Consider the following 12728-nt stretch of genomic DNA (forward strand, 5'->3'; position numbering starts at 1 on the left):
TGGTTCTTTTATGCGCAGGAATTTATACAGCAAAAAAACCGGTTTCAATCAAATTGCTGCTTGCATCAGGATTGGCTCTATAACCACCATAGTTCTTAAACGATATTTAACTGTAGAACACTAATTCAATGCTGCGATAACTACGAGGGCTATGTCACTTATACCGGTACTCCAGGAATAGCTTTTGATATGTACAAGATAGAGCAAACTTTATTTTTATGATTTATTGACATAGTCACCTCCAATTTAAGTACACTTATTACATTTTTAACCCAACTCTCAAATACAAACAAGAGGACATTCTTTGAGAGCTGTCTTAACACCCCCTGTATGGCCAATTCCAGGTCATTTTGAGACCCAAACTGATGAAATTTGCGATACCATGAAAAAAAACAATTACGTAAAAATGCAGCTTCTCCATAGGCCTCTTGTAAAAATTTGAAGCATTCCGTAGAAGTTTTGCCCGATTTTGCAAAAGATTTTAGTGTTGCATATTGATCGTCCCTTTTGTTTCGCGATACTTTTGTAAGGGGTAAGCCGAATACACTAAAGAAACTTCAAATTTACAGGAAATCAGCTAATTTTTGTTTCTTTTTGAAAAGATAAAATGTTGCCATTCAAAAAGATCTGTCAATGCCTCATGACCATTTTTCAATATCTTAATTATCATATAATATATGAACTGAGTACCGGTTTAGGTGACATACCCCTCGTACTAACATTGAAAGAAAATGAAGAAAGCTAAGACTGAGTCTGGTGTGCTTAGAATTACAAATTCAATGAGCAACCATTGAGTGATCCCACTGCAGATGAGTGATGGGTGCGCCCTCTACCGTCAGTAACCACGACCCCACACTAAAAGAGGTTTTTCAACAATCACCCGTGGGTTCTAAAAATAAAATTGCTGCCTGGCTGGCCTCACTGCAACTTCTCCGCGCGATGACGTCACTGAACATACCGGCTGGAGCCCTCGCAATAAACTCTCTGGTTCTCGCGAAACCTTTGAATATTGTTGAGTTTAAGGATTGTACGTATATCTGTATATGTGCTCTTACCCCCATAGAGTTGATGGACGCCGTTGAGTTCTGCGCGGAGAGTGCCTTGATGGACCCGCCACTCACGGCAGAAGACGACGGGACGGTCAGAGCGGGATGGGGGTTGGACGGAGGAGGCTCGACCTCCACTGACAATTGGTGCAAACGCTCCTCGTCCCTTATCACAGGCATTTTCGTCAAGTAAGCTTTGACCCGGCGCACCATCTGCGCCTCTTCATACATCTTCTTGGCATTCAAGGCCTCCTTGCTCTTGCCCCGCGTGCCCCGTTTGATGGTGGCACCCCCCTGGGCGGGCACCATGTTCCCGAGGGCCGTGCCCAATTGGGAACCTTGCTTGTCCAGCATGGAGGTCACATCCAAAGGCGTGGAGCACATATTGGACAAGTCCCTGATCTTCTCAGCAATCATGCGGAGCTTCTCGAAGTTGATCAGTCCGTCAATGTGAGTTTCGTTGCCCAAGTGGAGGAACGTCAGATCCTTGCTCACCATAGGGTAGATGGGAATGATCGGCGGCTATCAGAGGGGGGAAATATAGATAGATATGTCATCAATGCCTTCATGGTGAGCACCTCCCCTTTGGTGATCTAGATTGCCTCTTTGTTTATTAGGTTCTTGAGACGGGACAGCCGGAAGTGATTAAATTACATTTGCATTTCCAACCTGTCACTGTATCAAACGGATCTAGTATGGGAATATAAAGCAAATCTTATATCGATTTATGTTTTGTATTGGGGTGCTTGGGTGGGAGGCCTAATTGTTCTACTTCCCACATGTATTTGATTTCGTATTGTGGTTTTTATAGTGTTGGTTCCCCAAGGCTTTAGTAACGGCGTTACTTTTTGAGTAACGCTACCGTTAATGTGTTACTTTTCTGAAAAGTAACGGTAATGGAATATCCCTCCCGTTACCTTTACTTTTTCTTTTATGAACGAGGAAAAGAAAGATGCGTAAAGGTTTCCTATCCGTTCTTTTTATCCCGTCTCATATGCAACTTGCCACTGATGGGATCAAATAAGTAATCCCCAGTCATTTGTTTCACGACATATTCACTGGACGTGAAAAAATTGCATAAACGGTTTTTATGCAGTTTTAGGCCCTCTCTTTCTATGCAAAAGTAACGGGTAAGGGCAAGGCGTTACTTTTTCTAAACATCTGCAGTTACGGTTGGGCTAAATTGATAAGGTGAAGGAGTAAAATTAGCAAAATTTTGAGCACAACTGTCTGAAACTATTATTATTCGAAAATTTGTAGTTAGTTGTTAAGGCACTTTTACAGATTGTTTGTGGTTTTGCAAGAACTGTCGAATTTTGGTGCAAATAACTGAAATTTTGACGTGATGTGTGAACATTGATCAAAAGGAAATTGCAGCATGATATATTGGGTTATTTTTGGAACTTGTGATTCCGCAGAAATTTTTAACTCTTGACCTGCTTAGAACTTTCAGACAGACCTATTGGCATTGAAGCGGATTTATGATGTCCAAACGATTTGCGTTTCAGTTTTTTTTTAACGGGTTTCTTGTCGATGCTTGGGAATGATTTCCCAGCATGTCATGTTTGATAAAAAAAAATTGGTCCGATTGAATAACTATTTTTTTTTCTTTAGAAAAAAGCACGAAAGACACCGAAAAAAAAAACCCAAGTCGTTTCATACTACGAGTACTAAACTGCTTAATTATGATTGTCATGTTTGATAAAAAAAAATTGGTCCGATTGAATAACTATTTTTTTTTCTTTAGAAAAAAGCACGAAAGACACCGAAAAAAAAAAACCCAAGTCGTTTCATACTACGAGTACTAAACTGCTTAATTATGATTAACATTTTAGACTGCGTGAATCGGAGGACACTTTGTATATGGGTCGTTGTTCTCGACCCCTTTCAACCATTAGTCCTGTTTTAAAAAAATGTGTTTGCTATTTTTCAATTCTCATTTGCTGTGGTCATCTTTTGAGGTCTAGAACAAAATGACAGCGCAGATATTGGACGCTCTATTAACCGCATACCTTGGAGCTGTTGACGAGATTGCGGTAACGGCGGAAATTCATGGAAGGCTCCATGACCATACGCATCTCCTCCAAGAGTTTCAGATACTTGCTCGGCACCTTTTCCCACGTGGATTTAAGACGCTTGACGGCGCCGTGGTCCAACCCGGACGTTATGGCGAACATGGAGTTGTAGTTCTGGGTCTCCTTGAAGCAATTGTGCGCCACTTTGATGAACTGCTTGATGATCTTGACTCGTCGGTTCACGTTGGACTCGGACACGATCTCCGTGATGACCCACATCATCTCGCGGTTGACCAGATCCCCGAAACGGTCCAAATTAGGCGTGCCAAACTTGGACTCCAGCTCGAAAAGCTTGTCAACATGCTCTGTGGATTCTACAACAGACAGGGGGAATCACATTTGGTAGTAAAGGATCATTTGATCTGCCCCGTGTCTTCATTACTACATTAATCGTAAGGACTATAGTTTTGACAATTTATTATCAAAATTATATTAATGAAACGCCTACCGATAGATCGGAAGATGGTAAAGTCCTCCACCATAAGTTGCATGGCGGCTTCGATTGCATTCAGTTGGAGGAGATTCACTTGGGCCTCCTTGTTCAACTCGGCTTTGGCGTCCTCCGGGATGAGTTGCTCCGATGACAGAATGTTCTTGATGTAGTACCTCGAGGCCAATCCAATGCGCTCGGCCAGGTTGGTTTGCTCGTCTGGCAACCGCTTCTGACGGACCAGATTCCCCTGATGGAAAAAAAAAGAACACCCGTTCATCGGTGTTCTATGACATGTAAAAGAACCAGAACACTCACCTCAACAGTGACTTCGCACAAGGTGAAGTTCGAACTGCAGTCCGAGATCCCGAATTCTTGCAAGGCGAGCATAACAACCTCTCTGGCGCTGGTATTCTGAGAAGAGAATAACAAATGCCCCATGAACCATGATCAACAGGGAAATACACAGCTCAACATGGTGAGGTTTCGTGATTCTCGTCAGCGTAAAATATGAACCTTTCCGGCACGAAACCTAGTCAACTATCAACTTACTTTATGAACCAAGAGGTAACGAAAGTGCTGGTCAGCTCGGTAAATCTTCAAGGAATGGTCGGGCAAGTCGCTGGTGAAATCCCAAGAATCTGCAAAACGGACCAATTGACCAAACCTATTTGTAGACACGCTGGCTTTCGAGATGTACACCTACCATTACTGTGATCCGAGACAATGCCCAAGTTGGCTACATCCGATTCGGGGTACAGTGCACCAGGAAACCCCATCTTGGGCTTGATCAGGCTCTTCAACATCTGTGATGTACACAATAATTTCGTCACAGTCAAGACCAGGAAGGCCGAACACACAGCAATGAACCATACTCACCGCTTTAACTCGATCTCTGCCTCTCATGGCGTTGATGGGTAACGAACTGGACGAACTATTGGACTTGAGCGACCCAGACGAATCATCGTGGGCTCGTTTGGATTTGGAGTTCACCGTGTATTCCGAATTGGAGCGTCCTCCTGCTCATGAAGACAGGAAAGAGTGGTAAAATGTTTCAAAAGCACTTCGAACAACAACAACAACAACATGGCTGACAAGAACTAACCGGTTTGATCGGAAGCCTTTCTCAAGCGCGATCTCGGGGAGTTCTCGGGAGTTTGAAGCAGCTCTTTGAACACTGAAAACATCAAAGCATTGCAAGCCATGAAGAGAGACAGACAGACAGACAGACAAGAATGAGGGAAACGTTCATTATGAAGCAAGCTATCAAGTTTGGAAGCTAAAGGGTCTTTACTTATCGAATGCACTTTGAAATGCCCTTTCTTGCTGACTTTGCCGGATTTGCGACCAGGGATGACAGGGAGCGCCTTCATCTTTCCAATGGTCACTTGTCCTTAATATTCATTTCATTTTTTCATCAATATGACAAGAGGATTGCATTTCAAGAGGACAAGAATAGCCCGCCACTTACCTAGAAGATTGGACTTCACCGTCAACTCTAAATGTGTGCTCTCCTTGAGGAAGGTCAGAGCTCTGGGCAGACTCATGTTGTTCTCAAAGCTCTTTCTATTCACATCCAGGATCTGAGTGAAGAAAGTTTTTTGTTTTTTTTTGACTTTTGGAACAGGTTGGGCTTCACATTTCTAATCAAGTCTTACCTGGTCTCCTCGCTTGAGGCCAATTTCCGACGCCTTTGAGTTCTTTTCCACCCGTTCCACAAAGATGCCGAATCCTCGCTCATAACCGCCCATCAGCGAGAATTGCAGAGGCTCTTCTCGCGAAGACCTCCTCAAGGTTATGATTCGTTTCCGAGCCTGAAAGCGTGGGGTTAAAACTGCCACTTATTTTTAGCTCCGGGCCCAACGCGATTATCGCATTACCTTCTCTGCACAAGCAAAGTTCAGCAATCGGAGCTGTCCATTCATTTTCTTGCGCGACTCCAAGGCCACCTCAAACTTCTCCAGGAACTCCATCATTTGTGGATCTGTCTCAAAGTCCGTGAAGTGATTGTGCACCTACAACAGATGGACATGCCAACAAATATCATGACCAGAAGACAGCTTTGCAGAGACTCCCTTTAGCGCAACTAGATTTGCTAGTTGGCCACGCAACCTCTGTGCTTTTGGGAGGTCACTTGTTGGTTGATGAGGCTTAAATGGGCCGGCAGGTTATACATACCCATAATAGGAGAACCCGTGTCACCCTGTCACAGAGAGTGCCTTCATTGAACCACTCCAATAACTTGTGGGCCACCTCCATGGAGGAATTTAAAAACGTTCGATGGGTGAGAAGAAAGTCCTCAACATAAGTGGACTCATTCGCCGAGGAGTTCTCATCGATCAGTTGCAGTAACAACCTATCCGGCGTTCCACGAATGACCTGACCAAAAAAAATACAACACGGCATTAATTGCGGCGTCTAAAGGAATCTTAATCCATTTTTACCTTGTGGCTCAGTTTTTCGTTGGGATCCGGGTCGGTGACCAGGACGATCTGGCCATTTTCTTCGTATCTCCTCTGATTGGTAGCCTCTTCCTTGAGGATCTTGTAGTAATCATTCTGCAAGAAAATGACGAAATCATAGCTCAACGTGCTTCACCAAAGCCGTGGATCTTGACGCTCTTTCACCTCCAGAAGATTAAAATGAAATCGAAAGTTAGCCAAGAGGAAGTGTTCTAAAACGCTGAGCTTGACGTCGCCCATTTTGGTGGGGATCAGCAACGACACAACAACATAAGCCGGTACACGAAGAGTGCCTACTCATGTTACCTTTCCAAGAGGATCGATGATATTGGGAATGAAAGGTCTTCTTCGTACAAAACGTAAAAGCATGACAAACAAAACGAACGTAAGGGGAAGGGGGAGGGGTGACCTTGACTCATGAATTAATCATGCTTAAAACAGCGACCTTCGACACGACAATTTCCTTCTCCTTTACATGAAAATTGGCATTTCATTTTGCTCATCAAATTTTGTACACTTTCATGCACATAAGAAGATCAGCACAAAATCAGTTTATTCAAAGTAAGTGCATCCTGTCACTTTGAAAATCACCTTCTAAAAATACTTGTTTATGACTAGCTAACCAAGTTTTTGACTAAAATTCCTGATCAACCCTATATTCAAAGGCTAGCCAGCAGATCCGCTAACTCTAATTTGTTGGTCAATCAAACATTATGTACGAATAAAAGTCACTTAAAAACATACATTTTCGTCTTGAACTGCTGAGAATTTCATTCCCAATAGCGGTAAGCGAGTCCGCCCAAAAAAGGCACAACCTCTTTAATAGGATCCTGTTACCCAAAGACCAAAAAAAAAATGCTTCAATTCAGCTAACTAGTCTCTCACCTGAGTAATGCACACGAACTGACAATCATCCATGCAGGTTTTCATGACGCCTTGATGGTAGAGCTTGTCCATGGTGGCGGTGATGCCGAAGCTATCGCCGATTTTGAGGTATTTCCCATGGTTGTTGGACCGCGATGATCGGGTCACATTCGGGTGGTGTTGATTGTTGTTGTTATTGTTAGTGTTGTTTGTCTGGGATTGGTTCAGGTTAGGGAAGGTACTTGTGGTTTGATTGTTGAGGGCGTGGTTGTTGTTACTGCCGGGGTTAGGGTCGTCGATGCGGACCTCACCGTTGATGATGACTGACCAAGAGTCCAGTTCCTCCTCGTGATTCATGACCACGGTCCCGGCCTTCTCCACTACAGCAAATACCATCACTACAAAAGGAAGAAAAACAAAGCTTGAATAGTGGAGGGGTTCTGTAAGTGGAGTTTTGAGCATTGCGAACGAGTGCTGTCCCAACTCTCGAAACCTAGTCAATATTTTATAACTCTCCACTAAACTGTACATACCTGAGCAGAGGGCTCTCCTTGTGGCAAGAGTCATATTGTTGAAAGCTTCCAAGGTCTTGGAGAACTCCAAGAGAACCTCAATGTCTTTGGCATTCCTATCAGCAGGGTCCTTCTCCAAGCATTCGCGCACCAAATCCCGGATGACCATTTGCTACAATAACAAAATGAAAGTTATGTTGGATAAAGTTTTTTCTTTGGGATAAAGACCGATTGGATCCTTTTGGAATTGAATTTTTACCCCCATTCCATCAGCCAGTTCTTCTTCATCGGAATCCACCACTGATTCATGCAATCCTGACAGATCCACCACGGCCTCATTTTCCAGACTGCTGTGTATTGACTGCAAAAGATAAAGATCAAATTAGGCATGAGAGGAAGGAGAGAGTGATTTCTTAATGGCCACATTGTTCCACCAATCATACTTTGACATCACTGATTATTGTAAAGTTTCCAGAATCCTGTGAAACCAAGGATGGCGTGGATTCATGTCTGGATGAAGGACTAGTGAAACTTTTGAATCGATGCTTGAACATAGCGATTTTGCTTCAAGGAGGAGCAACTTTTTCAAATGCAGAAATGAGAGCCAGTTCAACTTCCTTTGCTCCAATTTTTCGAATAATCCCTCAGGATATTGCTGATAAAATAGTGCCACCTTCAAGCTTCGGACCATTTTACTGGAGAAACAGGAAATGAGATAATTCCTCGTCCACCATAGATCACCACTCTTGGAAGGCATGGGTGCACGCCATCTAGTGGCAGAACTGAGAACACCGCTCCAAGCCAAGGCCAACAATCAAAATAACAAAATGACTTGACATCTCCATGACTCTTCTTGTTAGGAACAAATCTCAAGGGCAAGCAAGTTTCAATCCATTTGCTCACCTGCATTGTGTCTGATCCGGAGTAGGCTGAGCTTGTATCACTGCTGTGACTGCTTCGATTGGCAGGCTTGTACATTTGACCATGAGGAGGATGTCCTCCATGGGGATGATGATGGGTATGGTAGTAGGCATTATGGGTATCACCAGGAAGAGCATACTGGGAAATGAAATGAGTTGATGGATGAAATATTTGGAATAAGTTGGACCTACAGATCTACACTCTATGTCAAATTTTGTTTCCAGTACATGTCATGTCAACCAGGCAAGCCTAGCCATCAAAATGATGTACAATCCAGGCAATAAACAAGAAATCAGTCTCCCTTATTGGCAAGGATCTAAAATGCCAAGCATAGAATACCATGGGGAAAAACCTGGTTGGAGCTTTTATATCCATGTGACAGTTGGTTCATGACTTGAAATCTGGGAATATTATCCTACCTGACGAGCTGATGATGCATGGCGTGGATGAATAACAGTCCCATCCACAACTGTTTCAGGGCCATGGTTGTGTGAATGGTGAGCATGGTAGTAGTGTTGGTATTGGTTGGCATATCGGGCCAGATTCACCTCCACATTATTCATACCATTGCCGCCACTACTCAGGCTTGACTGAAGGTCATGAAGGTTGATGGGTTGCCTTTTGATGGGAGGCAACGGGGGTGCATGATTACTGTTTGGGGGTGGCAAAGGAGGGGGTCCCATAGAACCCCCTCCACTGCCTGCAGCAACATGTCTCTGACTGGAAGACACATTCCCATCCGCATAATCAATCTAAACAAGAAAGGAGACAAATACGGGGATCAAAACTCCGAAATTCGCCCCAAAGAGGGCGCCCCATTGGTCTTCGATTGATCCGCTAGAGGTCGTTTTCGTGTCTCGACCGTCTCAACCCATAAGGGGAAACTCACTCACCACGATCATTTCGTTGGCGTGCTCGACGTTGTGATAAACCCGGTGTTGATGACTGGTGTGATGACGGTGCTGCCGATGATGATGATGATGGTGATGATGTTGCCGATGAGGCTGGGATTGAGATCCCGATGACGAGGGGCTCTTGTGACGACTGGACCTGGAACTGGTGGAGCTTCCCCCAGATGATCCTGGACCGCCAGGCACAACATTCATGCTAGTGGGTACACGCGCTGGGTTGTTGTTGCTGTTGTTGTTGTTGTCCGGGCTAATTGCGTACCTTAAAATGTACGTCATTTATGTGTCAACCCTTTCTTTCCTTTTTCTACCACGATCATCAAGATCGTTCGATCAAGCATTTTTAAATTTCCAAAATTTCCATCATCCATGCTTCGGGAAGGATGAATGAATGCATTTGGAACAGATCATCAACTCGAGGATTACGGAAAGAGATCGAGTTTGGTTCGGCTTCCAGAGACACCGACTAAACCGTCATTGAGGACAAAATGGAACGGAATAATAGAATTTGGATCAAAACTTCCCGCATTAAACACGAAGAACTAATGCTTGTGCCAAAAATTGAACTTTGTCAATTTGGTTGTTTCATTTCAGCGCATACTCAATACTGGTTGGCCTCGAATTGGTCTTTTAAGGCAATACTGTAGCCTTGACAGAGTTTTGAGCGGATTTGAAGAAATAAACAACCAACGGAATAGGGACATTGGCTTCATATTGTCTTGGCATTATTGGCTTAACCGCCGTGGGTGATAAATAGAAATATGGCGAGTTCTCCTTTGAGTAGTTGGGACTGAATCTAATTGATTTATGCTACGACTGACGACTATAAGGCAATATTAAAAAGCTATATAATTTCACTTAGGACCAAGCATTTTGACCTGATTCAGCATTGTAAGACATTTAGATCATAAAGCTCTGACATTGGTACATTGGTGTTGAAAATGGGATGAATCTTTAGAAAAACTCGGTTGACGGGTAGATGTGGTCTAGCAATTGTTTGATCGCCTGGACGAGGTTGAAAATAACATCGCCCACTCTCAGGCCAACAAAAGGAGTTGATCAACCCAGGTCAGTTGTAGCCCCAATTAACAACCTTAGCCCCAGTTTCTCTCAATGAGTGATTTTCATATAAGAGTGGCATGCACTTCGATTAGGACCGATCCCCGTCCAAGCGACCAGGCAGGCTTTCAGGTTGATCAGACATTGTTTTCACGCGACACTTATCAGGAACAATACCAATCAAAGTCGCAGTATTTGTGCTCCACTAAAGGACTGAGTCAAACACTACCCATCCCCAATGCCATGGGTAAACAAACCCAGTCCAAATCCCACACCAGGACCAAGAAAAAGAAATGCAATCATTGGGTCATTTTTGAAATTGAAGGATAACGTCAAAAAACCGACGGGCCTGGCGTCCCATCAAACCCATGGATTGAGGGACGCTTCCATCCCCGTTGAAGTCCTCTCAAATCTGGAGCGCCTCTGTGTGCATTCGTAGATTCATTCATAGATTCATTCATAGATTCATTGTGTCCTCCAAGCGGTGGATTTTTCTTACCCGGATTCGAAGTCCAGACCCGCGGTCCCTCGCCCTCAACGAGGCTGACCCTAGCGCACCCGCCTCACTTCGGCGGCCTTGACCTGGGTCAGCGCAGGAGCGTGAACCGAGCTGGGCCGGTCTGTGAATGGTCTTTAAAAGGGGTGTCTCGAGGGCGATGGACGCACTTACGCCAATGGGTCAGTGGGCCGTCAAGACGTCAAGACCCAAAGAGGCTGAATCACATCCATCCATCTATCGAATTAGAGCGCACTCTTCACTTCGTGGCCACAAAGTGGGTCGTTGGATCATCATGGTTTAGGGGCGGGGGAAGGAAGGAAGGGGAGGTGGGAGATTCAGTTCACGAAAAGGGGCCGGTCCCAGAATGTTTGACACTAGCAGCACACACGACCTCTCAGGGGGAGTTTGCCACTCGCTCCTTTTTAGTACCTTGGCAGGCAATAACACAATATACTTCGTTGAGTGGAGCCAAGAGCGTTTGTTGCCATACAATCAGGGCTCGCACGACACTACCCCTTTCCAGCCAAACACGCATTATAGGATCAAGTTTTGGACGTGATAACGAAAGTTGTGGGATTAAATGCTAGAACAATGTTAGCTCTGTTGGCATTAAATTGAAAAAAAAACTGGTTGTCAATGTTGGTCATTGTTCAAGATATGGTGACAAATACTATCATCTATTCATCTATTTTTTAAGAGCCCTGATTCCCTTGGTCCAGGTGCGAGTCATCGCCCGCCCAAGCCCATTTCGCCTTCTGCCTGGCCAAGCCACCTTCCCCAAAGGCGAGTGGGGCGAGAGACTCAGCCAGACTCTCAGCCAGTGCCTCAATGGAGCGGAGGGAAGTGGGATTCGCGTCTGGCAAGAAAGACGTACGAGTCAATCCCTCGGCTAAGCGAGTACTCTACAAGGTACCAATCCATTTGTCCAGGGACTCTAAAAAGAGGAAACGACACGGCTGTCCCATGACCGCCTACTTAGGCCATTATGGCTTTGTATCAAGACAGTAACTCTAGTATCAATAAAACAAGATTATCCGTACTACATGGTACGTTAAAGTGTTTTNCCGCCTACTTAGGCCATTATGGCTTTGTATCAAGACAGTAACTCTAGTATCAATAAAACAAGATTATCCGTACTACATGGTACGTTAAAGTGTTTTGTTTTTAAATTAAATAATGATCTCCTTGACATAAAACTCCGTCCATATACTAAATATTTCTGAATAAATTTTGAAAGTCAGAAGAATAAATGAAATGCCCATGAACATGAAAATTAATCTAAAACAATCAAATTGTCTTTCAAATCAGTGAAATATTGCGTAAAACTGGCTCCAAAACTCTCTAACGGGATTCCAATATTCCACCAGGGAAGCCCAATGCCTCTGAAAATGTAAATTGGTAGCACTAGTCGAAACCTCCCGTGATTATTTATTTGATCACATCAGTAGTAGCTACATCCACATATTTTACGCCATGACATGACCAAGAGTTGCAATAAAGATTACTATTATTATTATATATAGCTCCTAGAACCACAGTTTTTTCATACTCGTATTAATGCGTTTGGTTTGGATCTGGGACCCATGTAACCTCATTGCTTTGGAACTAAATTAAAGGATCAAAATTTAACCGCTATGGTGTGCTGAACTCATTGTAATACTCTTGCAGATACAAGGCCCTAGGCTATAGGCTAGGGAATCCCCACTATGGGGCTTTTCAGCGTATTGAACAGCGCCCTCTGGGGTCTAGGGACCAAAACCCATGGTCAATGCACATCAAAGCAAATGGACTCTGGCTTCCCAAAATTTATTTTCTACACAAAAAAGTAAACATTTCGCTTTTGAAATGTAAAAGATAGTCTCAGGATGTCCCAAGGTTGATGTGAATTGGTACAATATCTCCAAAAGAATGAAAAATACGAGGTTTTTGTAGACTTTCATTGCACCATAATA

At 43.8% G+C, this 12728-nt stretch overlaps 1 protein-coding gene across 1 annotated transcript in view; it reads right to left on the minus strand.

Annotated features, from left to right (window-relative positions):
• Positions 1–11346, minus strand: part of LOC131892218 (rap guanine nucleotide exchange factor 2-like) — a gene marked incomplete in the record, with an annotated part of 16402 nt that extends 5056 nt beyond the window's left edge. Inside the window, 20 exon segments of the mRNA XM_059242003.1 lie at positions 1056–1568; positions 3059–3435; positions 3570–3801; positions 3870–3965; positions 4104–4192; positions 4258–4357; positions 4431–4570; positions 4657–4728; positions 5023–5134; positions 5210–5365; positions 5432–5566; positions 5730–5930; positions 5996–6109; positions 6899–7275; positions 7411–7561; positions 7649–7750; positions 8293–8448; positions 8730–9062; positions 9204–9480; positions 10777–11346. Coding sequence (XP_059097986.1) covers positions 1056–1568; positions 3059–3435; positions 3570–3801; positions 3870–3965; positions 4104–4192; positions 4258–4357; positions 4431–4570; positions 4657–4728; positions 5023–5134; positions 5210–5365; positions 5432–5566; positions 5730–5930; positions 5996–6109; positions 6899–7275; positions 7411–7561; positions 7649–7750; positions 8293–8448; positions 8730–9062; positions 9204–9416 — 3669 coding nt within the window.
• Between the last annotated feature and the right edge of the window lie 1382 nt (positions 11347–12728).

The sequence above is a fragment of the Tigriopus californicus genome, chromosome 12 (assembly GCF_007210705.1).
Source record: "Tigriopus californicus strain San Diego chromosome 12, Tcal_SD_v2.1, whole genome shotgun sequence".
Lineage (NCBI taxonomy): Eukaryota > Metazoa > Arthropoda > Copepoda > Harpacticoida > Harpacticidae > Tigriopus > Tigriopus californicus.